The 25,389-nt window shown below is 40.0% G+C and overlaps 4 protein-coding genes across 5 annotated transcripts in view; 1 reads left to right on the top strand and 3 right to left on the bottom strand.

Annotated features, from left to right (window-relative positions):
- Positions 1-327: 327 nt before the first annotated feature.
- nars (asparaginyl-tRNA synthetase) lies at positions 328-8,361 on the bottom strand. 2 transcript variants are annotated; one of them, XM_005813657.3, is made up of 15 exons: positions 8,167-8,361; positions 6,362-6,444; positions 6,022-6,087; positions 5,707-5,799; positions 5,536-5,625; positions 5,005-5,083; positions 4,854-4,924; positions 4,565-4,651; positions 3,855-4,076; positions 3,445-3,644; positions 2,698-2,833; positions 2,502-2,615; positions 1,581-1,712; positions 1,062-1,193; positions 328-992 (listed from the first exon to the last, which is right to left on the bottom strand). In XM_005813657.3, exons 1-15 carry the CDS (start codon positions 8,207-8,209, stop codon positions 861-863), a joined length of 1,680 nt encoding a protein of 559 aa, XP_005813714.2. In that variant the 5' UTR covers positions 8,210-8,361; the 3' UTR covers positions 328-860. The 2 variants fall into 2 exon arrangements, with proteins under 2 accessions (XP_005813714.2, XP_005813713.1); XM_005813656.3 differs by having other exon boundaries at positions 8,188-8,361.
- Positions 8,362-9,001: 640 nt separating this feature from the next.
- Positions 9,002-12,267, bottom strand: LOC102230066 (tripartite motif-containing protein 16-like). Its single transcript, XM_023337779.1, has 2 exons — positions 11,929-12,267; positions 9,002-11,042 (listed from the first exon to the last, which is right to left on the bottom strand). Exons 1-2 carry the CDS (start codon positions 12,218-12,220, stop codon positions 9,688-9,690), a joined length of 1,647 nt encoding a protein of 548 aa, XP_023193547.1. The 5' UTR covers positions 12,221-12,267; the 3' UTR covers positions 9,002-9,687.
- A 726-nt stretch (positions 12,268-12,993) lies between these two features.
- Positions 12,994-16,945, bottom strand: txnl1 (thioredoxin like 1). The gene is made up of 8 exons (XM_005813658.3): positions 16,668-16,945; positions 15,925-16,021; positions 15,531-15,704; positions 14,205-14,327; positions 14,062-14,131; positions 13,823-13,995; positions 13,424-13,528; positions 12,994-13,214 (listed from the first exon to the last, which is right to left on the bottom strand). Exons 1-8 carry the CDS (start codon positions 16,763-16,765, stop codon positions 13,185-13,187), a joined length of 870 nt encoding a protein of 289 aa, XP_005813715.1. The 5' UTR covers positions 16,766-16,945; the 3' UTR covers positions 12,994-13,184.
- A 1,158-nt stretch (positions 16,946-18,103) lies between these two features.
- The window catches only part of LOC102229808 (ras-related protein Rab-27B), a 29,247-nt gene continuing 21,961 nt past the window's right edge, over positions 18,104-25,389 (top strand). The window contains exon 1 of the mRNA XM_014474373.2: positions 18,104-18,384. The gene's annotated coding sequence lies outside the window, so the exon portion shown is untranslated. The remainder of the gene's footprint in view (positions 18,385-25,389) is intronic.

The following is a 25,389-nucleotide window of genomic DNA, read 5'->3' as shown; positions in this document are numbered from 1 at the left end:
ATATTTGGTGCTGCACCAAGCACCATATACACGCAAAATGGGTATTTCTAAGCATTTTAACTATTAATTTTTCAATAGAATAAACATTGGATTTGGATTTTTCTTTTTTTATAAACAGGGACCAAAATCACAACAATCTATTCATTTGTTTTTAACTTTGAGGTTCAACTTCTGAAAGTTTTCAACATAATTAAACAGTGAAATAATTTTTTGGGATTAAAACATTTTATTCTTTTAAATGTTATTTTTCACTTCAATTGATGCAAAGTTGTAATAAAAGTGATGATCTGGAGCTGAAGCGGTTCACAGAAGAGTCGACCTGCAGGCTCCTGGTTGAATCACATTTTATTTCAGTGCAGTTTCAGCAGGAGGATTTCAGATGAACAAGCAGAACAAACAAACTTTCCTTTAGTTCTGGTTTTTTGACGCTCCAAGAATCAGAAAACCGTTGAGTTATTTAAACGGGAAGAAACTTTACGCAGAACAACAACAGAAACAGTAATAATCAGAAAGAAGGAACATTGATTTCTGTAGCTTCTACTGAACATAATAATTATATATTTTGGTGATTAAATCCTACGTTGAACCATAATTACCCTTTAAACCTGAACGGGGACACTGTTTTAATCCTTGGAGCGTTAGGCTGAATCTGGGAACTTTGTGAATAATTCAGAGTAAATATTTATCTGCTGAACGTCAAACATGATCCGCCTGAATGTTTCAGGAAACCGACTTCTCTGCAACGTCTCTGACTTTCACTTTGACGCGGTAAGACATGACAACTAAGAATGTAGCATGCAGCGACTCGTATGGGCTGCAGGGGGCGCTGCTGTGATCCAGAGGTGTGGGCTGCGGTGCGTTCAGGGCCGGCAGCGCTGGATGAAGCGCGGGTACAGGCAGACGTCCCGGATGTGGTGTCGGTTCAGCAGCCAGGTGAGGAAGCGCTCCAGGCCCAGACCGTAGCCGCCGTGGGGACACGAGCCGTACTTCCTCTGCAAAGCCGGAGAACCGGGTCAAGCTGGATCAAACCGGGTCAAACGCGGCAAACGGCTGAGGCTCACCTGGTCCGTGTACCAGTAGTACGGAGTCGGGTCGATCCCCTCCCTCTTGTATCCCTCCAGAAGCTCGTCAGAGTCCCAGATACGCATCGAGCCGCCGACGATCTCCCCGACGTTTGGCATCAACACGTCCACCTGGGGGCGACGAGGAGAAAACTCAGGTTTCCTCCTAACATTCACATCTGTTTCTACACCTGCAGCTCGGACAAAACTTTATAAACATAAAAAATAAATAAATTATAATGTAAAAACTGAGATAAATCATTTTAGAAGCTTTTCTGCTTTTATCAGGTCAAATTCAACTGAAAAACAATAAACTGTTACAATAAACTGTTAGCATCTGGTAAAATTACGACTTTAACTTGAAAAAATTATTCTCGCATTTTTATGATTATATTCTTGTACAACTTTTTTCCTTGTAATATGACTTTATTCTCTTTTCCTCCTTCGGACTCTCATGAAGAGCGCTCCGGTTCTGGATTCTGCCCGGTTCAGTTTTCTAACCCGTCTCTCTGGTCTTACCGACTCGGTGAGGCGCCGGTCCTCTGGGCAGCGCTGCATGTAGAAGGATTTGATCTCGGCCGGGAAGCGGCAGAGCAGGATGGTCTCATTGATGGCGTCGGTCATTAGCCTCTCCGGAGCTTCAGGGATGTCCTGAGAAAAACCCAGAATGAAACATTAAAGCTCAGCCCAAAGTCCAGACAGATCTGACTTTATAACATCACTAAAAGTGATTCAAATGTAAAAGTCCATTTTTATTTACTGGCCAGGAAGATCATAAACTGATTTACTGTCGAGACAACAGCGTCCTCTGCTGGTACGTCTTATAACTGCAACCTTCACCTGAAGAATCTGTCACTTCAGTTTTCTGCTAATGTGACAGATTCTCTGTAGAAATGCACAAGTGGTAAACAAAGATATTTGTTTTAAAAATATAAAATATTAATAAATACTAATTATTTGTATCATTATATTTCTATAATCCTACGAGTGACTCGAATAGTTTGGTTGGTTCTTTCGTTGACGTAAACTCAGCCGTTTCCACAATCCTTTCAAATTCCTGCTACTGATGATCCTTTGATGCTGATGAAGTTTTTCCTTTTGGTTAAACTGATACCAAAGTAGAACTTTACAAGATGCTCAACATTCCTCATTTTCATTTATTATTATTTTCATCTTAAAGTTATAACATTACGACTTTACTCTCACATTTTTACGACTTTATTTTCTTATTTTTACAACTTCACTCGCATTCGTACGACTATTCTTGAATTCATTTCTGTATTAACACTGTTGTATTGTTCTTATAATCTCATTTTTTAAAAACTGTTTTTTGGGTTTATATTAACTGTGTTTGCACCATTACACCTGGATTAACGGACCCTCCTGATGGTGTGAAAAGATTCAAATCAGAGCAGACTTTGAGTCCGGATTAGTCGTCACCTCTCCAAACTCGTAGTAGGTCCCGTCGTCCTTCTTCACGTCGTGCTCTCTGAGCCACTCGATGGCCTCCGTGTAGTTCATCCTCTTGAAGGGTCTCTTTGGAGGTTTGAAGTCCTGGAAAACAGAAATAAAAACCCAACACTACCAGAGACGCAGTAATAATAAACTAGTGGAGCCGGGCTCTTCTGTGTCGTACCGGGTTGATGTCGTAGAGCAGCTGAGCAGCGGGAGATTTGAGAACCCGGTCCACCACGTCACAGACCAGATCCTCTAGTCGGGTCAGCAGGTCCTCAAAGGAGATGAAGGGACACTCGGCCTCGATGTGAGTGTACCTGAGAAAATGATAAATGACAGATTTTCAGCTGAAGAGGCTAAAAGTTGACCTTTCCCTGGGTTTTCTCTGGGCTGAAATCAGCTAAATGAAGTATTTAAAACCAAAATTAAATAAGATTTTCAAAATATATTCATGGAGTTGGCAAAAAGAGGAGATTTCAGACTGCTGTAGTTCCTCTTAGCAGAAGGTGGTTGAGGTTGATCCTTCCATAAATATACTGGATGTCTTTAAAATGGAAAAGCTAACAAAACAGAGACTCTATAATATTTGGTACAAATTAGTTGTATATTACTCCACCCTCTCAAGATGCTTTTTGATTCCTCCACGTTTATTTCTTTTCTTTAAATTTTAGATTCTAAAATATATGTTGTTATAAGGTAAAAAGCTGATTTAAGTTCTTTTCTTGTTTCTTTTTAACTCAGGGAAGTTTCTTCATTCTTTCCTGAGTTTCATATAAATATTTCTGATTTTTAATCAACTATAACGAGTAAAATTACAAAAATGAAGGTCTTAACTCTTACATATGACAAATTCACACCCAAAAAGTATCCTAAGGTCTTTCTTTAGACCTGAGGAGTCTTAATGTGAGAATATTTTGGCTCCACTCACTCGGACAGATGTCTGCGGGTTCGGGACTGCTCGGCGCGGTACGACTGGGCGATGCAGAAGGTGTCGCCCAGGGCAGGTATGCAGGTCTCCAGGTAGAGCTGGGAGGATTGTGTCAGGTACGCCTGCTCGCCAAAGTAGTCGAGGCTGAACAGCGTGGAGCCGCCCTCCACCTGGGTCTGCACCAGCGTGGGAGGAGTAATCTGAAAAATTAAAGATATGCAAACGTCTGAGAAGATTTGACGCTGAGTGCACTTCATGTTTCATTTAATGAAATAAATATTTCAGTTATATAGTTAACCTCAAATGTAGTAGAAAAACTAAGTACTGCCTACAATGTGTAATTATACACAGCATGCTATCACATAATAAATCAGTTAAATTTAAGAGTTGTTTGAGTTGCTTTGCGTCACCTCGTAATATCCGCGGCTGAAGAAGTGGTCCCTGAAGCACTGGGTCACCGTTGATCTCACACGCAGGATCTTGGAGACGTTCTCTCCTCGGATCAGCATGTGCCGGTTGTTCAGCTGGACGTCGACGTCCGACTCTTCGTTCAGCAGGTTGTCGGCGCCGCCTGCTGGAGCTAAGCCCACCAGCTCCCAGAAATCGCAGTGCAACTCGTGGCCACCGGGGGCCTGGCAGGAAAAACTCAGAATGTTAATCACATGTTTAACTAGTTATATCGCTATAATTCTAGAAAACAATTTACCATTTTATATGTGGCACAGCATAGAAATGTGAAGCCTAGTCACATTCTTAACATTTTAGCAACACTATTTAATACCAAAGTGTTGTTAGAGGGCATGAGAGACATTTTCTTTTTATTACAAATAGTGTCAAAATCAAATGGTTCAGGCATCTCCAGATTAAATACTCTTCATTTTAAATTTTAACATCCATTTATGTATCTTTTTATAATGTTCCTGCTATTAGTTTTCTAACATTTATAACATTTTATTTAACTTAATTATGGTTTGCCTTTTTTCTTGATGCTAATTATTTTTATTTTATTTGTATCAAAGACAAAAAAATCAGTTTTTTTATCGTTAAGAGTTTATACGCATTTATTTTACTTTTTCATTTATGTTTTACTGCTTGGAGAAGGTGCGTTTGATTTGTTTACCTGTTTCCCTTCAGGAACCGCAGTGATGGTCCCGTACAGAGCTACAGTACTCTCTGTGGCCAACAGCAGCCCGTTGTAGCACTGACACTAAACATAGGAAAAAAAAAACACACACAAGTTTAGTTATTTAAATAAGTTTTGTACAGAAGGAGCAGAACTTGTTTGAGATTTTCTAAAAGTCTCGCAGGCTTTCTGAAGGTCTAAATATTTTATGAAACTTAAAAGAAAAGAAAATATGACCGTTTGGATCAGGAAATGCAAAGTAATGACAGTTGGAAACAAGTATTACCAGTTTATCAGACAGAACAGACTGGAGGAAACCAGTTCCATCCCTCAGCACAATGAACATCAGGTTCTTCCCTGCAGGAAAAGAGAAAGTCCAGTGAATCCCAGCTCTCATCCAAGCCATGAGGTGCGTTTCATTCTGCTGCGGTTCTCACCCTGCCTCCGGAGGCGGTGGACCCATCCAAACACCTTCACCCTCTCACCTCGCTTGGCCTCCAGCATGTGAATTTTCACCTGGAAAAACAAAACAGGAGCTACATGTTATAAACAGGATTTCTGGTCAAATTTGCCTTTGGAGGACATGGATTCATGGAAGTGTTGACAGGCAAAATGAAGACAAAGCAAAGTGACCAATCTTCCACTTCCTGTGAAACTTCAGCCGTTTATGAGCTGGACTGATGGGAGTACTGTTTAATCATTGCAGGGAATAAAATATGGTGAAAATTGGTATTTTTATAAACCTTAAACCAAGAAAGATCTTTATGATAAAATATTTTGTAATTGAGGAATCTAAAAATTGATTAAAATGTAAAAAAAAAAACAACTTCTGGTCACATTTGTAAATATACTGTCAAACATTCATGTTTCCATTTTGCAGCTTTTTAAAATCCAATCTCAAAGGAAATTCTACCACTTCTTGTTCTAAACATGCAATGGTCTAAGAAGAATGAGAAGAGGAGACCGACCGTCTCAGGCTCAGGAAGGTTCGGGTCATTCACTATCTCGATCTTCTTGGCCTCTTCCAGGTTCTTCTCCCTCCTCTCGTTGTCCTCAGCCTACGCAACAAATAAAAAGACACAATTCAGAGGCACAGTCGCCACCTGGTGGGTAGTTTAAGTAAAAAACGAACCACCAACCTCTTTCTTGTCTTTGGCGTCGTTCTTCATCTGCTCACGGTTGAAGGCTTTCTTAGCGTTCTTCATCTGTGTTTTTGAGATCACCGCCCAGCGCTGAAGACAACAACACACACAAAATCCAGAGGTTTTTACTCAATTTTATTTAAACAGCTGGAACAAACCAGTTGCATTAGGAGGGATGCCATCCTACCGTCAAACATAAATGTGTGGAGTTTGTTAGTTCTGCTGGGACTTTAAGTCAGGTGAATATGTGGGGAAGAACCTAATGCCCACTGTTAAGCACAGTGGAGGATGTGTGATGCTGTGGGAACTCACCTCTCCCTCCTTCTGGGATTCCACGTAGATGGTCGGGAACGGCTCCTTCCCAGCAAACAGCAGCGCCTGACAGGTTCAGATCACAAACTGAATTTTAGAAGTAGGAACAAAAACATCTACGGCAAAATTTTTTAAATAAATCTAAAAATCGCTGTTTTTTTGTTTGTTTTGAATTATTTCAATTCAGTTAAGCTTCAAAGACTGCATCTATTTCAATATAATTAGAAAAAAATTTATTAGAACATTATTAGATTTAGGAATTTCCTCATATTGATCCTTCATATATTGATAATTGGTAAAAAAAAACGTTCAGCTTGATGTCTGCGTGGGGAAAACCTGCCTTTAGGGGAGTTTTGAAGGGTTTCTGCTCCGACCCGTCTCCATCCTGGTCGCTGCCGTGTTTATCAGAGACGTACATCTCAGCTGAGGAACAGGAACAGCAACAACAGGTTTAAAACAAGGATGTAGAGACTCCATGATTTACCTGAAGGAGGTTAAAGTTCAGGCAGTTGACTCTGAAATGTGGAAATGAATCTGAATCGCGAACTTGAACAAGGCAGATGATGTGAGGAAATAACCTGCTGGGGAGTTTCTGCTCCGATGAAACAGATAAAAAATCCCTGATGATAATTATATGAATTTAAGTTAAACACATTTTTGATCTGGATAAAACCAGGAGGTCACATCAGCCCAGCAGATTTAAACTATTTCAATTTAAAAAAAACATTTCCAGACTAAAATCGACCATTTTCTCAACTGATTTTTTTTTTATTCAAGATTTTTGTTCAAATATTTACTGTAAATTTTCCTGTTAGCTCCAGACCTGAACTATGTGTCTGATTTATGGTTCCAACAGAAACACAAATATCCAAAGTTTCCGGCTTTGGATTTCTGTATAAAAATTAATCCAAATTAACAAATTAAAATCCCAACCCAAATTAAAACGGCTCATTTTAACCAGAATCTGTTTCTATTAGTTACGAAGAAGAACCCAGATGAGTAAAACTGAAAGTGAAAGAAGGCTAAATGTTGCAACATTGCAGCAGGACATTTTGAGATCAACTCATCTGCAACTGAAACACCAGAAACATTTAACAACTGACTGTAAATAATAATAATTTGATGATCTATTTAAACCAAAGAATCGGCCCCATCCTGAGTTTTAGGATGCAGAAATGGGGCAAATTTTTTTACAACCTTCATTTTTGATTGAATTCATAAACCTGAATAAAAGAACCAGCAGTAAACTCAATGTTTGTTGCATTAAATATATATCTAAAAAAGAAAACATATGAAAGCAAAATGACAATGAATAAGCAGTAAATAGTGAAAGGGAGAAAAGGGGGTCTAAAATATTATTTAATTTCTGGTTTTGGGTTACACTGAGGTTATATTTACATTAATAAAACTTTTGCTCCTTCTTTGCACCAGATTCAGAAAATAAGCAAAGAATACAGAAATATAGAAACAAGGGATGACAGGTTGGAAACATAGTATAACTTTTTAGAATATATAATACAGGATATAGTGTAACAGGAGAAAAGGCCATATATACATCTTGATAAAATTATATACAATTTAAAAAATGTTAATTTACATTTTTGCAAATTAAGTCAAAAAAGAAACTCCTGTATTACATAGATTTATTACAGAAATACACATTTTAAGTGTTTATTTGTGTCAATTTAGATGATTATCGCCAAAAGAAAAACAGGAAAAATATAACATAACAGCTGTAGTCCTCAGGTGACACCATATGTCTTATAGTTAAACAGATACAACCGAGAAACCTTTTTAAATTCCGTTTTTATTAAGTTACCCGATTAATTAAAGTATCGTGACTGAAAATGTTGCATTTCCTCCACAGACTGGTCGTCGTATTTTATCCCTTTAACCTCCGCATTGCAGATGGACGGCCACCTTAGCCTGAATTAGCCCAACATTAGCTTCCAGTCTTTATTTACGTTTTTCATTCAGTCTGTAAGCGAACAATAAGACCAGTTATAGTAAAATAGATCAAACTAGAGACTCACTGATTGATAAAGCAGAGATTTAACCACCTTTATCATCGCTATCCAGACAGAAACACACACATGTCCCTGCTAACCAGCTAGCTCCCCCTGGACAGGCTCATTTATCTCTTACCGACCGAGACTTGGTCCACACCTTTAGTTATCTCCGTCGCCATGTCGGCCCACGTCTAAAAACACCTCGCTGAAAGCAAAAGGTGGCAAATTTGTATTAAAAATCTAAATCAGCCTTCAGAAACGAACACCGGCGACGTCCCCGGGCTCCTAACGTGCAACTTTGCATCAGCCTACGGCAGCTTCATAGAGAAGGCGAGACAGATATCTGATTGGTCAGTCTGGAAACGACGCGCATATTGCGTTGAATCTGATTGGTTACATTCCATGTCAACAACTGTTGGATTCAATGTTAGCTTGAAATCATATTTAAGGTTGTTCAGAGGAAGAGAAACTAATAATATTTGTTTCACGTAAGATACATTTCATTTCGAAATTACATTTATGAGACTTCACTTACATTTTTAAACCAAAACGCAATATAACATTTACCCGTTTTTCTACTATATACCATAAAATCATATTTTTATGATTTTGAACGTATCATGAAGAAAAGAGGCGGGGTTATTGCAGATTCTTTTTCTGTCAGGTGTCATGTGATGCATTCAAGTGACACGTAAAGTCGGAAATTAGAGCTACGTCACACCGGGATCGATCTCATTATGATTGTTAATAAATGACAGAAAATATTTATACAGAGCTACAAGTAAGATGTTACAAATTACAATTCTAAGATTATTTTACACAGAGCTTTATAAAAATAAGCTTTATAAATTATAAGGAAAAAAAAACACACCTGAGCTAAGAAACAGGCCAGAGATTAACATTTAAGATTTAACCCACATTTATTGCAATCAGAGACATTTTAAAGAAATGCAAGGTAAACAATGTCATTCACTTAAAGTAGAAATAAGCAGATTTAATGTTTGACTTTGATCAAAAAGTGATTATGTCCACAAAAAGACAGAAAAAAATTACAAATTTGTCCATAAAGTTACCAAAGTGTTTTATTTAGATTTTTAAATAAATTAGTTTATCAATGTTACACTGTAAATATTATAGTAGATCAAATTTTGTTACATTATGTACATTTTCATCACTTCATCTCATATCAGACCTCATTTTTATTGACTGCTGCTCTTTTCCCCATTTCAGGTCTTACTTATGGAGAAATAAACAAAAATGTCTGACTTTATCAATTTAAAACAAAAAAAAAGAAATTAAACAAACTTTTCCAATGATTTAAGATTTTTTCTGTCCATCCAACACATTTCAATATATTTAGTAATAGAATATATTGACGTCAAGGTGGAATATCCATCTGCTGTTTTTATTTTTTCACTTACAGCACAATATTTCTGCATTTCGATCACTTAAGTGGACTCACATCCAAATACTAAATTGATGTCTTTCTGTGTTCAATATTTAGTGTTTAATTTGGTAACTTTTCTTCAGTTTTTCCTTTCATATTTGTTATTTATTTGCACATTATTTATTTATGTGTAAAAGAAATAGGAATGCAACTAATGTGCATTTTTACTGCTGCAGAACATAAAGGAGAATTATTTTAATCAAATAAATCTCAAACTGACCAAAGGTCACAGATCTGAACTGAGGCGCCCCTATACAAACCGAATCCAGGACAGAGAGGTCGGGTGAACGTTGTCTGGACTCTGTGCAGGAGGATCATGTTGTTGTCAGAGATGCTGTAGAAGGACAGAACTCCTGCACTGTGATCCAGGTAAACTCCTATTCTGGATGAAATTGGACCTGAGACTGGAGTTCTGATGGAGTTATGTCTGATTTCATAACTTTCATCATAACACTGCAAAGCCCAGGACTTTTTATTGTTTCCAAACGCACTTTCTTCATCTTTCCTGCTGATGTCTTTATATGAAACTGCTAGAAAACCTTCCCAGCTGAAATACAACATTTCCCACTCCACCTCCCAGTAACAACGCCCAGTTAGACTTTCACAACACAAAATCTGGGGCCAGCATGAGAACTTATCTGGGTGATCCACAGGAACGTCATTTATTATGTAAAAATAAGCCTTTCGTGGACATTTATAACTGACCCACTTGTGTGCAGTCCTTAGATCTAGTGTGAGAGGACAGGCGTACTGCAGGAACTCCTCTCTGGTCTGAGGTTCTGCCTGTGGAACCAGAACCTTCACATCGGTTCCAGTTGGTGGAACTGGGCTCCAGTCCTCGGTGAGCAGCTCCTCCAGTTTGTCTCTCAGCTCAGAAACCGTTCCCTCTGCGTCTCGTCTGAAGCTCTCAGGCTGACCGTCGATGCGGGTCGGGTCGGAAGCCTCTCCGAGTCGGTCCAGGGAGCCGTAGTTCTGCAGAAAGCGGATGTGGTCACTGGTCTGCTGCAGCTCCTCCACCATGGCGGCTCTCCTCCTCAGATCCCTGATCTCCTCCTCCAGCGCCTCCTGCAGCTTCTTCACTTTGTTCACCTCAGATTCCTGCCGAGATCGGATCTGCTGCTTCACGGCGGTGAAGATCTTCTCTGCGTTTCTCAGCGCCTCGTCAGCAGACCGATGGATGTCCTTCTCCACCTGCTGGAGCTTCTCCACCTCCTGCTCTCTGCCCTGGATTCTCCGCTGGACGTCCTGCCGACGAGCCGCCAGCTCCTTCTGCTTGTTGCTCATCTCGGCGGCGGCGGAAAGCGTCTGGTGGCCTTTATGCTCATCCATCAAGCAGAGGTAGCAGATGCAGCTCTGGTCGGTGCGGCAGAAGATCTTCATCACCTCGCTGTGCAGCGGGCAGACGCTGTCCTCCAGCTGCCGGGACGGCTCCACCAGCTTGTGCTTCTTCAGGGCGGAGATGGAGAAGTGAGGCTGGAGGTGCTGCTCACAGAACGACACCAAACACTGCAGGCACGACTTCACTGCTTTCTGCTCCTCCTCACTGCAGAAATCACACAACACGTCTACAGAGAGAACAGGTTGGATCAAAGTTAGCATAGCTAGCTAAACCTGAGGAAATAATGAAAACTGAGAAAATGTTGTGGTACATTTGGGCAGAGAACAGAAAATCTGTACTCAAGTCAGAGTAGAACGATTTTTACTCAAGTAAAAAAAAAGTAGCCATCCAAAAATTAGTAAAAAAGTATTTAAAAAATCTACTCAAGTACTGAGAAACTGAACAAACAATCAATAATTTAATATTTAAAAATTACATCATCAGACGGACCAAAATATCAAACTAAGTGAACATTTTGGTATAAAAATAATAATAATAATAAAAATCTAAATCAGACGAAAGAAAATGTTTCCAAATCAGTTTCTTTCAATAAAAAAAAAACTTATGAAACTTTAACATAAACTGCAGGTGTGTGTCTGGCGAATATCTGGTTTAAACATGTTTGTTTTTTTCATTCGGTGGGTAAAAAAAATCCAGAAATTTTACTCAAAAGTGTCGATAATAATGATACTTCATAATGAAATTACTCAAGTAAAAGTAAAAAGTAAAGCGCAGTAAAAATATTCCTAAAAGTGTAATTAAAAAATAAAAAAACTTACTCAAGTAAATGTAACTAGTTGCTACTCTGGTTATAATGTAATGATTGTTTCTAAGTTAGAGAAGAACGAGGAAGAGCTAGCTGGTGGCTTGTTTACTGTTGTCATAGCAACTCCACACCCACCGCCTGCCAAAATCAGTTGATCACCTGATTTAGGTCACACCTAAGTTCACGGAGGTGTGACGTCACATGAGACCATACTAGCAAACACTGTAAAAACTAATTAAAACTAATTAACTGAAAAAGCCACAACAAAATGAAAGTGAATATAATGGGAACCCGGAGCTTCTCTCACCCTGGTTGGGCTCGTCGGGAGCCGCCTGCGGGCCGCTCTTCCTCTTCATCCTCTTCCTCTTCTCCTCCACCAGCTCCGCCAGCACGGAGCTCCTCACCAGCACCGGCCTCGGGCTGAAGCGCTGCCTGCACTGCGGGCAGCTGGGGCTCTCCTCCGCCGTGTCCCAGTAGCTCCCGATGCAGGCCAGGCAGTAGCTGTGGCCGCAGGGAATCGTTGCAGGATCCTTCATGAGATCCAAGCAGATGGAGCAGCTGAGTTTGTCCTGCTGCAGTTTCACTTCTGGCTGCGCCATTTCTGAGCTGCTTTCAGAGCCAGACACCCGGAAGAGGCAGAGCAGCAGCGGGGATAGCGCCCCCTATGCGTCACAGCCAGAGCTGGGGAGATTCTTTACTTTAAATAGGACTTATTTAATTAAGAAAAAAAAAATACACGTTCATTTTTACTCAGTTTGAAACGAAATATTTAGTTGCTGATTAAATATCTAATATTGATCCTTAATAAGTTACTGAGCTAAATAGTTAATTTGTAAGCTAAATATTCAGTTTGGAGCCAAACACTTAGCTTGTAGCTAAATATTTGGGTTGTTTGATTTTTCATTTCAAACTAAATATTTGGCTTGCTAAGTATTTAGTTTGGGGCTAAATAGTTAGCAATCCAACTAGTTCATTTATAAGCTAAATATTTAGTGGAGCTACATGTTTAGCTTGCTAACTAAATAGTTTGAAGCTAAATATTTAGGTTGTTAAACATTTGAGATCTGAGCCTAATTCTCTTTAGTATCTGCAAGTTGCTTCTGACTTTTTTCTATCACACTTTTTCCTTCCACTTAATTTCCATTAATATTCTTAAATACAGCACATAGTGAACAACAAGCTCAGCTTTAGAGTCCGGTTGTGGTTTATGATTTTGTAGCCATAACATTTATGTTGTGGCTCAGAAATGGCGCAGCCAGAAGTGAAACTAGAGCAGGACAAACTCAGCTGCTACATTTTAATATTAGTAACATAATATTAAAATGTAAATATTAAAATTAACTGTTTAAAACTGAAGCAAACCGGAAGCGCATGCCTTTGAAAACAGATTGTGTTTTTATTTACAGCGATTTCAACAGAATTACAATATAAACGACTGACAGACGGAGCAACAGGAGGGACGCTGGAGGTCCGTTCTTCTTCTTCTGCTTCTCCTTTGGCAGACGGGAAAACCCCTCCACTGTTTCTGCAGCCTCTCCTCATCCTCATCCTCCTCTTCCTCCCTCAGTGGCTCTCTCCTTTCTTCCCGACAACCTGCAGAATGAAAACATGAGAACGTCTCTGCTGAGCGGGCGGCTTTAAGCCTCGATAAGAGCAGGTTTGTTGCTCCGTATCGCGGCTTTAAGCCTCGATAAGAGCAGGTTTGTTGCTCCGTATCGCGGCTTTAAGCCTCGATAAGAGCAGGTGTGTTGCTCCGTATCGCGGCTTTAAGCCTCGATGAAAGCAGGTTTGTTGCTCCGTACCCGTTTGAAGTCGTTCATGTTGGTGGCCTGGACCGGAGTGCCGATGAACGTCAGGTAGTTGATCTTCGTCGTTTCCTCGTCTCCCTGGTTTGACTTGACAAACAGCTGCAGAAGGAAAACAGGAAATGCATGAGACTCAACATCAGGGTGTCCAACCTGCGGCTCGGGGGCCATTTACGGCCCGTTCAGTAGCTTTATACTCCAGTAAATGCAGCTGATGCAGATGGAGTTTGGGTGAGATTTTCAAAAACAAATTTATTTAACATACTGACCACTGTTCCTCATCTAGTACTTTCTCCTGCTGCTCTCCGTATCTGCAGTTTGTTTGTCTGGTTCTGTCCAGTGGACCCACCTGGTCGTATTTCAGTTCATTTAACTTTCAGACGTTGTTTTCCTCACCGTGACACTCTGGACGTTCTGAAACTTGACGTAGCGCAGCGGGATCAGGCCGTCGTCTTTGCAGTCCTCCTCAGACAGCTCCAGGGTCTGGGTGGCTTTACTCCGCTCGGCGTCGTCGAAGTCCATCGACCGAGGAAGGTTGATGAAGACCTTCAGGACCTTCGGGGCCCGGGCTGAGGCGAGACGACACGCGGTGAAGGAGGGTCGGGTTTTAAACGCCTCACCTTAAAAAAACTCACCTAAATCTGAACACTGGAGCTTCATGGAGAAAAGCTTGACCGGCTGGTTGAAGGCGATCGTTATCAGCAGCTGGAGAAGGAAACGGTTATCAGTAAAGCGAACAGGAAATGTGAATCCCCCGTCACTCGGGGTCAGAGGTCACCTGCTCGTCGCAGTCGGACTCCAGGCAGGACGAGTCTTTGATTAAGCAGTTGTCGAAGCCGCAGTCGTCGCTCTCGTTGAGGCACTCGCAGCCGGCTTTGTTGACGAATGGCATGAGGTCCATCTGAGCGACACAAACAGAGAGGTCAGAGGTCAGAGCGGGTCGAACCGGTCCCAGTCTCTGCTGACTGGAACCGGAGAACGTTCTTAACTGGTTCCATTTGGATACAAACACAAAATAATGTTCTAACATGAAGACACAGCCTGACTTCAAACTTTCCTTTAGGAAATCTTGATCTTCCACAGAATTTATAGAACTGAAATTTTACTCCATCATTTGTGTTTTCATTTCATCTGCTTTATTTCTGATCAGAGTAACTGAATATAATGAAGGGGCATCACTTAGGATGTTTTTCTCCCGATAGTCCGGTACATTTGGTTCTATTGGTACCAGAACTCCATCATCTGCTCCACCTCCAGCTGCTGTGGTTCTGAGTCAAAAAAACCTGTTCCCCTCCTGGCCTGTGGGGGCGCTGCACCAAGAACCACTGAAGGAAACGACTCAAAAATCTCTGAAGATGCTGAGAGCAACTTCCTGTTTCACCAGATGGAAACAAGATGGAGGCGTCAGATTTTAGCGGTTTCATGAATTATTTCTCCCATTAGCACTAAGCTAATACAGTTGTTTTGGTTTTATTTACCCAGAATGCACTGCTCTGTAGCCCACTTCCTGCTTTTGGAGCGCTCTCTGGTCTGCTTGGGGTTCACATATGCATTCAAACTGAACCAGAGTTCACGTCAACCGAACCCAGACCGACGTCTGAAGTCCAGAGTTTGTTTAGTTTTGGTTTGGTGACAAATTCACTCCACAAACAAACTGGAGTTCAACTAAAGTGGACGGAACAGGCCTGGTGTGAATGCAGCCTTTAACATCGCTAAACACATTTTGGATTTGAACAGACACCTAATAATATCCAGCTTTCTTCAGTCTCCCAGCAACCAGCTCTGCCAAGCAAGGGCGCAATTTGGAGGTGGGTGCACTTCTCCCCCATTGGAGTAGTGCCCCTTATTTTAACTGCTTTTGGCAGAATCCGTTTGGCCAACAGCTCTACAGTAAATCACTCTGATAAAACACCAAACTTGAGCTTTTCATATTTCTATTCAGGCGTTTTTTCACTCCAAGAAGCAGATTTTTCTGTCTGTCATTTTCCCAAACTCAGAAATCCAGCTTGGACAAAAACATCTGCTTTAAACTCTGACCACTGATCTTAGCTCTACAGGGATAATCCAGAACCAGGCCTGGACCCGTGTGGTGGAGTAAACTCACGTATCCCTTGGGAATGTCCGAGTCCTCGTTGTTTCCCGGGTCGTTCTCTGTGTGCTGTTTGATCTTCTCCTCCAGGCCTGCCGCGTCCGCCCCCTGGTACTGGTCCACCCGGACCCGGTTCCTGAAGAACAGGAAGGTGGGCGTCGCTGAGATGTTGTTGGCTCCCGCCGTCCCCTGAGGAAACAGAAAAACAACTTTTCTTTCAACTGACTTTGAGATCTCAGTTTTAAAAACAGGATTAATGACGTTAAAAAGTCTGAGCAGGAAAATCCCTTTCAGATTCAACCTGTAGAACCTCAAGTTGTTGATTTTTAGACTAATTTATTCATTTTAAAACAACTTTGGATGGATGTTTGGGATCATACAGAAATAAAAGGCTTGATGACATGCTTACCTGACAGACATGAACGTCGACCTCCAGGAAAACCACATGTGGATATTTGTTGCTGAACATGTTAAAAGCCGGAGCTATTCTGATGCACGGCCGACAGCTGCAGGGAAGAGCAGGACATCAGAAAACTTCATATTTAAAAATTACATCACAGACCAAAATATACAGTTCAATGGACATTTTTGGTATTTTAAGGCCCAAATGACAATAATTCATATAAATAAAAAAAATCTGTTCCTCTCAAAAAAGACAAAGTACTGAAATAATCTTAACTGCTGGAAAACGTATTCAATCAATGATGTAGAAATTTATACGTTCACATTATTTTAGTTTTAAAGTAGATCCAGTTAAGCTGTAAGCCTTTTAAGCCACATTAAAGGTGGAAGAAGTTCTGAAATTAGGATTGATTTGATTTTTTCTTATACTGACGAAACATAGAAAAACATAAACTGGTACAGCCTTACACTGTTCCGGTTATTACTCATATATTTCTGTATATTACACCAGAACCTTGTTAGTACAGCGGTGCTACACCTCTGCAGCTAACTTACTGTAATACTGCCAAGTCATTGTAAGCAGCAGAGCTAGTTAGCTTCCACCGGCTAACAGCAGCATGAATCTGGGAGAAAATCAGAGCCACTCCAGCATTCAGCTGGTTTTAAGTCTTTAAATCTTGATCTTCCACGTCCACAGGACCGACACGCAGAGCCTGGTTAGTCGCCCTCGGCCCGTGTGGAGAATCTTACCCGGCCATTGTGAACTTCACCACGGCTAGCCTGGAGCCGGCGGCCGCTAACTCCGGCTGGAAGTCCGGGTCGCTGCCGATCACTTTAACGCCAACCATGGTCCGGTTGTGTGCTGGGGTCCGAGCCTGGTCCTCCGGGAGATGTTCAGAGCAGGAAACCGGGCAGCCTGGTGGGTTAAACGGTTTTGTTTTTAGCTTTCTGTCACAAAATTAGCTCAGCTGCACACCATGGGAACACACTGCACCGTTAAGAACGGAGACTCCTGATTGGTCAATTCCTGACAGGAAAGGCGGAGTTTGTTCTTCTTCTTTGGTTCCTTAACTCCTCTTTGCTGCCCTCACGTGGAAACAGAACAAACAGCTTTCATTAAAACCTTCGACCATTCAGGTCATTTGAGGCTGCGTGGGTGTTTTTAAATCCTCTTTTTGGTTCCGTCATCTACATTTATCTTGGACTGGAATTGATGTAGTTCATAATAATAACTAGAAAACTTCTTCAAGATTTTTATGGTTCCTTTGGTGTGTGACAGCCATGATTATTATCTATATTTTGTTTCTTAGCTAGGCTGCAGGTTTTTTATTTTTTATTTCTAAATCCCATTAAGGATTCTTTATAATTATTAAATAAAACAAGCAAGAATTTCTGTTAGGTTTATTTTGAAGTCAAACAGATTCATTTTTTATTGCCTCATGTAGCTAGATTTAGGTTAGCTGTTAGCTCAACTATGATTAGCTGTTAGCTTGATTGTAATTAGGTGTTAACTTACCTCTGAGTTGCTCTTTCTAAGACTTGGATTAACCGTTAGCTTGTCTCTAATAAATTGCTAGCTTGTCTCTGAATAGCTGCTATCTACACTTAGCTTAACTGTGATTAGCTGTTAGCTTACTTGTAAGTAGTAGTTAGCTTGTCTCTGAGTTTGACTTTAATTTTAAAAATTCGTTGAATAATTAATTGTGCTTTCTGTCCTGTTTGGTAACTAGAATCAACTGCAATGATTTTTGATGACGTGTCTTGAGATGATATTTGTTTTTAATTGACAAACTGAGTTGAATTGAGTTACTTTTATATTATTTGTACCATAGGTAGTCAATCAATCAACCAAACCAAGACTATCATTACACTTCAAAAATGTTGGCTAGTGTTTCATTTATTAAAAAAGCAACTATAAACATCTGGGTTTGTTTTGGCTGTTTTTACAATTTTCAGGAAGTTTATTCCAGGTTTGAGGAAAATGCTCCATGTTTGGTTCTGGTTCTGGTCATGCAAAGCGAACCAGAACCAGATATGGAATGAACAATGTGATGTTAAAACATATTGTGGCAAACAATTGTGGAAAAGTACTGTCTATTTCACACAACCCCACCGTTAAAAACAAAAAAATTAACTGTCCCTTTAAATCACCATGGAAACAGAGAAGCGCCTCTTTCGCTAAAGAGCTCGGAAATCCGAGGTTACGTGGAGACCTTGAAGGCATCTTGAGCGTCGGTCCCCCACCCCTGAAGCGAACGGGGCCACATCCAGCAGAGCCGCAGTTCTCTCGGAGCTTTTCATCCCGCACGGTCCTCCGCCTGAGCCCGGTTCCTCTGCGCGGATCCTCCCGTCCATCCGAACCGGGGGAGCGATGCGACGTCCCGGAGGAGAGAGCAGCGGAGACCAAGCGGCCGGGCAGCAGCGCACACCTGTGAGGAGCATCTGACTTAGTTTCCACTAAAGAAAGGTGAGCGGCAGAGAGAAATCAGGGGGTTCTGGCTGTGTGTGTGTTTGGGTTCTGCTCGGCGACGCGTTTCGGTCGTGCCCAGCCCAGCATCAGTGACTGGCAGGCGGGATGAGTCATAGCCTGAGCGGCGCTGCTGCTGCTGCTGCTGCTGCTGGAGGAGCGGATCTCTCCGCAGCCTTCAGGGCTTCATTATCAGCTGCTGCTTCACATGCAAAAGCGCAGCCAGCGGCTCAGCGCCGCGCGGTCCGCACAGTTTGCATGAAGTGTGGGAGGCAGAGATCCACAGATCACAGATAAAACAGAAATGTTGTCTAGTTTGTGTTGCGCATCTAACTTTGAATCTACATTTAATTAAACTTTTTCAAATGTAGATACATATAAATACTTTAGGATGAGAAGAAGATGAACCAGGGAGTTCTGTTTGTTCCTGTAGCTGTAAATGAGCATAATAAAGGAAAGTTAAGTGGAAGGAAAAAGTCTGTTCTCGGTATGCTTTAGATCTAACAGGCTTCAGGAAATAGAATAGAATAGAATATAGTTTATTGATCTCAAAAGGGAAAATTGATTGTTTGTTGACAAAGTGTTAAATGTTAGTAAAGACAAACATACAATATAAAAATTTATATATATAAACTGCAGGTGCATCTTAATACTTCCAAAACCAGGAAATGCAATTTTTAAAGAAGCAGTTTGTTCCGTTAGCTGCATCTAAGCTTTAGAACGGAAAGTTAAGTGGAAGGAAAAAGTGTTTACTGTGATGTATCTGTGTGAAGTAACGCTGGTCCACGTTGCTCTGCGATGTTTTAGGTTCATATTGATGTGTCATTATTATCAAGCTGCATCAGATCCACAGCTCAGATATTTGAGTCGTTTTCATTCATGTTGGGAATCTAAAAGAATTAATAAACAACAAAATGATTCCTGGATGTTTTAAATCAAACCGCAGGCAAATAAAAATAAATTAGAATGTCACCGGACACTTAATTAGTTCAGTAAAGAAGCAAACTGTTCAGAAAACGTTCTCTAAGCTTTTAATGGAAAGTTGAGTGGAAGGAAAAAGTGCAGCTGTGTGAGACAGTTTTGCTCCTTGTTTTTCTGTATATTTTAGGTCTAAATTATTTGTTGTTACCAGATTTCAGCAGATCTCAGTATCCAGGTTGGAGATCTAAAACACGCAGAATTCAGATTTAACAAAATAACTCCTGGTGGTCGTAAATGGAACTGCAGGTGCATCTAAATCAGTCAGAGTATCATTGAATAGTTAATTAATTCAGTAATTCAATGCAAATGTCATGAAAAGGTTTTGGTTGATTCTTTTTTATTATTATTTTTGTCCCAGAAGTCGACGCCACTTTCTCACATCAAACTTTCGAAACTCGTTGGTGTTTTTTCTCCAGCTGTCCTGTCGTGACCTTTAACCTTTCAACCCGCAGAGCCGACATGCTGAGGCGCTCTGTGATAATCTGGAGCTGCGAGCGTCCGAGGCGTTTTGCAGACCTTTAGCTCTGTTTCTGATCAGGCTGTTGCCGTGGCGACGCGTTTAAAAACCAGAGGCTCCAGTCCCGTCGGAGGTTTTTATCGCGGGACGCGTCGGGCGTTTGGCTCTGATGATCCTCGGTGACCTTTAGGCTGGAGGACGTGACCTTTCCCTCAGTGTGACTCCGCCTCCTGCGGAGTATTGACCAGGAGCAGCGGGGCGCGTTAAGACGGAGGAGATTTCCACTCCGCAGAGCCTCACCGGGTTTCCTGCAGCGAGGATCTGGCAGCAGAGACACGATTTGGTTAAAGAGAAACTTATTGGCAGAGGAAACGAGTCTGCATCCAACGAAAACAAAAACACTTCCTGATCTAATCATTTCAACTAATCTAATTAATTTAAATCAGTAAAAACTGGAATGTTGACAAACTTGATGAGAATTTATTGGGATTTGTTCAATAAATGTCTCAGAAATGGAAAGATCTGAAAAGTGCAGCATGCTTTTGTTGCTCTAGTTCAGTCAGATGGGATGGAGAACATCTGTGAACATTCATTTTTAATTCATACCACAGATGACTTTGACTAGGCCATTTTAACCTGTGATTCTGCTTTTCACCAACACTCTCCTTGGTTTTCACATTTCAGAGGGCGGCCATCTTGTTTGATATGCATATTTTACAGCTTCTATTTAGGTCAACTCTACTACTAAATATAAGGACAGGCTGAGATATTTATTTCCTTTAATCATGATAATAAAGTCATAAAATTACTAGAATAAAGTAGTAATTTTATAACTCCTACAAGAAAAATTACAAAAAACGTCCAGTTTTAGAGATAGATTTTTATACTTCATAGAAATACTTCATCTTTTAATGTATGTGCATCAAATAAGTCATTAAAAACATGCGGAGGCACCATAATCCAACCACTTCCTGTTGGTCTTCTATGTTGTTTCCACCAGTAGTAACATCCTGTCGTTGGTCATGTGACTCGTTTGATGCATTTCCATTGCATTGTTGCAAAATGTACCAATCCAAATAAAACTAAGATGAGCTGAAAAACCTCCTCATGTTAGAGCAAAAGGTTTTTATTGAAAAACAATCGTTTCTCTAAATCGAGATGTTTATTTTAATTTAATTGAATGAATTTGTGTAATTTTACAGTGAATAGAAACACAGCTGGTGAGACTCTGGTTTCCTCTCAGACCCGTTGTTTTGTTCTGCTCCCTGTTGGTTGTTTGGATCCAGGTTGAGGATGTGACACGTTGAGGTTAAAATCTGTTTCTTTATCACGTTCAGCTGGGAGGAAACAAGGAAACCTAAAAAGCTTTGACTTATTTCCAGCAGAGCCATTTGGAGCCAGTGTCTGGCAACGGATGCAGTTTGGGAATATCAGGCAAATGAAAAGGTTTCATCTGTGAAGAGAAGGAGCTGATAATCCTGGTTGTTCTGTCAGACGAAGCTCTGAAAGCTTTAAAAGATCAATGGATTCGGACAGTAAATCAGTTTAGCATCACATTCTCTCGGCGCTGCAGCCATTTTTATTCCTGCTCATAAACAGCAGGATTACAGCCAATTATGATGGACGGCTTCGCTCTGATGACGTCGGTTTATTAACCGCAGGAGAATCCTGTGATGTCCAAGCATCAAATTAATCTGTATACCAGAGAATATTTGATGTTATTATATCTATCTTGAATCTGTATCAATATTTCCCATATATAAAATAAAACCCTCCAGTCTAGAAGTGGAAATAACATAATAGGATCAGTCAGGAGACATTACAGAATAATTGGAAAATTCCAAAAATAATGAAATAAAAACTAATTGTGTGTTAATGGTTATGTTTTTTTTATTCTTCGGAGCCAAACTTGAAGTTGAACGATAAATTTGATGAAGTGCTCAGTGGATTTAGTGGAGCAGATAATTGAATGTTTCAGAAAAATCTTTCACATGCGGATAAAAGGATCTAACCTGGCACAGATGGTCCAAGGGGAAGTGAAAAAAAACCTTTAGCCACTGAAAAATTCAAGATGGCCGCCGTGGTCATCATGTTTGAAATAGAATCGCCAATTAAATGAATGTGTTTGGTATCAAATAATTAATTTAAATCATAGAAATCATAAATATTTTCTTGCTGTTGTTTCCTTTATCTGGTGAACATTTTTCAAAATGGCCGCCATGGTTGTAATGGGGAATAAATGTTTGCGCTAAAATCTCGCAGCTAACCACAAAGTTTGGTCAAATAACCACTAATTTGCAAAACAAGAATACTAGCTATGCTAATGCTAATCTGCTAAACACATGAAAATGACCAGAAGCTAATGCTAAACCACAAAACACATTAAAAAATTTGCTTGGTCTAATAATAAACACAGAAAACTCACAGGAAGCCAACAGTAAACTGCTAAACACATCGAAAAAATAACAGAATGCTAATGCTAAACCGCTAAGACACTTAAAAGAATTAGCAGAAGCTAATGCTAAACCACAAAGACACTTAAAAGAATTAGCAGAAGCTAATGCTGAACTGTAAAATCAGTAAAAAAAAAAAAAAAAGCAAAAACTAACTTTAAACACACAAAAATTACTGGAAGCTAAAACTAAAACGCTAAACGCATAAAAGAATTTGCGGCAAAGCACATTGTAAAATTAGCAGAAGCTAACGCTAAAGCTGTAAAAAAATTTAAAAATTTGCTAAGCTAACGTTAACCATTAAGTCTCTCAGTCTGTGTCGTAAATCTTCATCTACTTCCAGTTGACTAATTGTGTGAGACTCTCAGATATAAATATCAATATTCTGTAGAATACGATTTAGTGCAATAACTATTTGCTGTTTCTAAATGTAGCTGGTTCTTAAAGCTGGAGAGGAAAATGGTGTGACGGTTGGAGAAACCTGTCCTGGTTTTACTGCCCCTGATTTATCGTCGGGTTTCGCTCAAATGGCAAATGTCAAGCCAACAACGACTCTCTCCATCACTGCAGGAAACTGTGTTCAGCTTCCACTGAAATGGAAAACAATCTTCACATGTCGGGTCATTTGTGTCCGTGCAATAAATGGAGGCAGCAGAAATAAATTGCAGCTCATCAATAATTGAATGCAACAGGCAGCCGGGCTGTGAGGTCCTCAGTGACGTCACACAGGGGAAAATGCATGTGAGCCGAACGGCAGAACATTGTAGAGAAGCTCAGTTCTGTCTGGATTCCTGGAAACCAAACGGATGATCAATCATGTGACCGTCCAGGTGGTCTGGAGGAAGTAAACAGGACTGAGGTTATCAACGAGGCCAAGAGCTGCAACTTCCAACAACATCAAACAAATGAAGAAGTTTTTCTGCCAGATTCTGGAGGACGATCCAGAAGATTTGGTTTGTTTTCCCACCTGATCGTCCGGTAGAGTCAGAAACAAAAACTGAAACATTTGATCCAATTTAAGCTGCTGCAGTTCTTTATCAAACCAACCCTGAGCAAGTGGCCTGTTTTTAAATCTGTGCGCCCAGTTAATGATTAATTGATTGATTAATTAATTGATTAATTATTTCACCTCTAATCCAAACTGGTTCTGGAGTGGCCTTCCCAGTTCTCTGACTTCAATCTTACTGAACATTGTCTTGAAAATCCAGGTCCATTTAGATCAAAATACCATTTCTAAAGAAATATCCATCCAGAACGGCGCCAGAATCCGGACCGTTTACACTTAAAAACCTGAATTCTTCCTACTTTCTTTTTTATTTTTGAACCAGAAACCATTGCAGAGTTTTCCTTTTCCAGCTGAGTCCCAGAAATCCTCGGGCTTCTCATCAAAACAGCTTAGATTTCAAAATAAAGTAACTTCCTTTAAATTAGTAGCAGTGGTTTCCATGTTGGATGGAGTTTCTGTTTCCACAGAGAATCAAAGTATAAATTTGATCCTCATTAGCTGTGAACCGTCGCTGATTTCTCACGTGATACGGAGCTCATAAAGCCTCACTTCCTTCCTCACTTCCTTCCTTCCAGCGGTGGCCATAGCAACCAGGCTAACTTCTTGTTTCTGCATTTCATTCCCTGAAAAAAAATATCAGTTTCACTTTGAATTGGCCAGAAAATATCAGTAGAATAAATTTAGATTATTTTGATAATTTCAGGTTGAAAACATTCCTCAGTGTCAGACATTCGTTGCTCCATCGTTTGAGTTTTTTTTTTTATCGCTTGCAGTCAATAATCTCTTCCAGATGTTGAATCTGACGGCGTTCGCTGTGCAACAAACCTTTTCTCCACTCGTATCCACCGTCTGCTGGCGTTTGGTCTAACGAGGGTGAGAGAGACGGACACCATGTTGAGGGAGGAGAGACCAGTTGCCTGGTGACGAGGCAGGAGGAGACGAAGGTGAAGGAAGGAGAAAAACGAGGAGGAGGAGGAGGAAGAGGAGGAGGAGGAGGTGAAGAGTTGTTTTCCGATAGCAAAGAGTTTCTGATCACGATCTGTTGATTTTAGCCAGTCAGGTTCTCTTCATTTTCATATTCAGTTGTTTTTTTACAGGTTTTTATTTTTATCTGCACTGATTTGTTTATTTTAACAACATCCAGTTATTTTTATAATAATTAAACATTTAGAAAAACAAAAAACTTCTTCAGATGATCTACATCTGCAAATTTATCACAATGTCAGTAACAATATTGCAAAAAAAAAATAAAACAGTCAGAACTGCAATAAATGTTTAATTTATCTGAATGTAAAATATTTTATGAAGACATTAAAGTGAAGAATAAAACTATAAATATAATTACGTTCAGCTTTCTCATTAAAAACAGATTGACATTAAATGTTACATTTAATTTTATTCTAGTTTCTGACTGACCTGTTTAGTTTTATAGTTGTTTATTTTCAGCTCATATTGTTATTGATTATTATCGTCCAACCTTTACGTTTCTCTTGCTTCGCCTACATTTTTACATTTTCACATTTTTATTAATCTTATTTGAAGCTGCTCTGATTACAACCATTTTTTAATATCAAAAATAAATCAATTTTACTCCAGTTACATAAAACATTCAGTGTTAATCACCTTTAATTAATGGATTAATTGAAGAGTTTAAATGAATCTTTATGTATTTTTTAACCTTCTAATGAAGCTGTGAGTCTTTCTCATGTCTTTACACAGAGTTGTTTCATCTTTATTTTTACTTTTTTATCATTTATTTCCATTTCTCCTCTGTAATCTGGTATTTTGTTGGTCTGAAACTCGTCAGTTTCTGGGGATTTTCATGCACCAGTTGTGCTGAAAGTGAAGATTTGGTCTGTAAACAAACACAAAGCAGAGCAGCGGCGCTCCGGGGACGTTAGCAAACCTTCAGCACTCAGACTCAAATCCTAGGGAATATTAAGATCACCTGTTTGCTTTCTGAATGTATTTTTAATAATTAATAGTTAAAAATGTGGATGAGAATTTCAGCAAGTCTGGTTCAGATTTCAACTGTTGAATGAAGAAAACAAAGTTTATTGATTATTTAGAAACAGCCGTGTTTCATTTATTATTATCATAATAAACGA

The sequence above is a fragment of the Xiphophorus maculatus genome, chromosome 8, assembly GCF_002775205.1.
Source record: "Xiphophorus maculatus strain JP 163 A chromosome 8, X_maculatus-5.0-male, whole genome shotgun sequence".
NCBI classification, from domain to species: domain Eukaryota; kingdom Metazoa; phylum Chordata; class Actinopteri; order Cyprinodontiformes; family Poeciliidae; genus Xiphophorus; species Xiphophorus maculatus.
This window is presented reverse-complemented; position numbering and strand designations above follow the sequence as displayed.

Coding starts and splice junctions, on each gene's coding strand:
- txnl1 (XM_005813658.3), bottom strand. CDS start 16,765: ATGGTTGGCGTTAAAGTGATCGGCAGCGACCCGGACTTCCAGCCGGAG. Junction 15,705..15,924: donor TCGACGTTCATGTCTGTCAG/GTAAGCATGTCA, acceptor CTGTTTCCTCAG/GGGACGGCGGGAGCCAACAA. Junction 14,328..15,530: donor CGGACATTCCCAAGGGATAC/GTGAGTTTACTC, acceptor TGTGTCGCTCAG/ATGGACCTCATGCCATTCGT.
- LOC102230066 (XM_023337779.1), bottom strand. CDS start 12,220: ATGGCGCAGCCAGAAGTGAAACTGCAGCAGGACAAACTCAGCTGCTCC. Junction 11,043..11,928: donor TCCCGACGAGCCCAACCAGG/GTGAGAGAAGCT, acceptor TTCTCTCTGTAG/ACGTGTTGTGTGATTTCTGC.
- nars (XM_005813657.3), bottom strand. CDS start 8,209: ATGGCGACGGAGATAACTAAAGGTGTGGACCAAGTCTCGGTCG. Junction 5,626..5,706: donor ACGCCAAAGACAAGAAAGAG/GTTGGTGGTTCG, acceptor TTTGTTGCGTAG/GCTGAGGACAACGAGAGGAG. Junction 993..1,061: donor ACTACTGGTACACGGACCAG/GTGAGCCTCAGC, acceptor CCGGCTTTGCAG/AGGAAGTACGGCTCGTGTCC.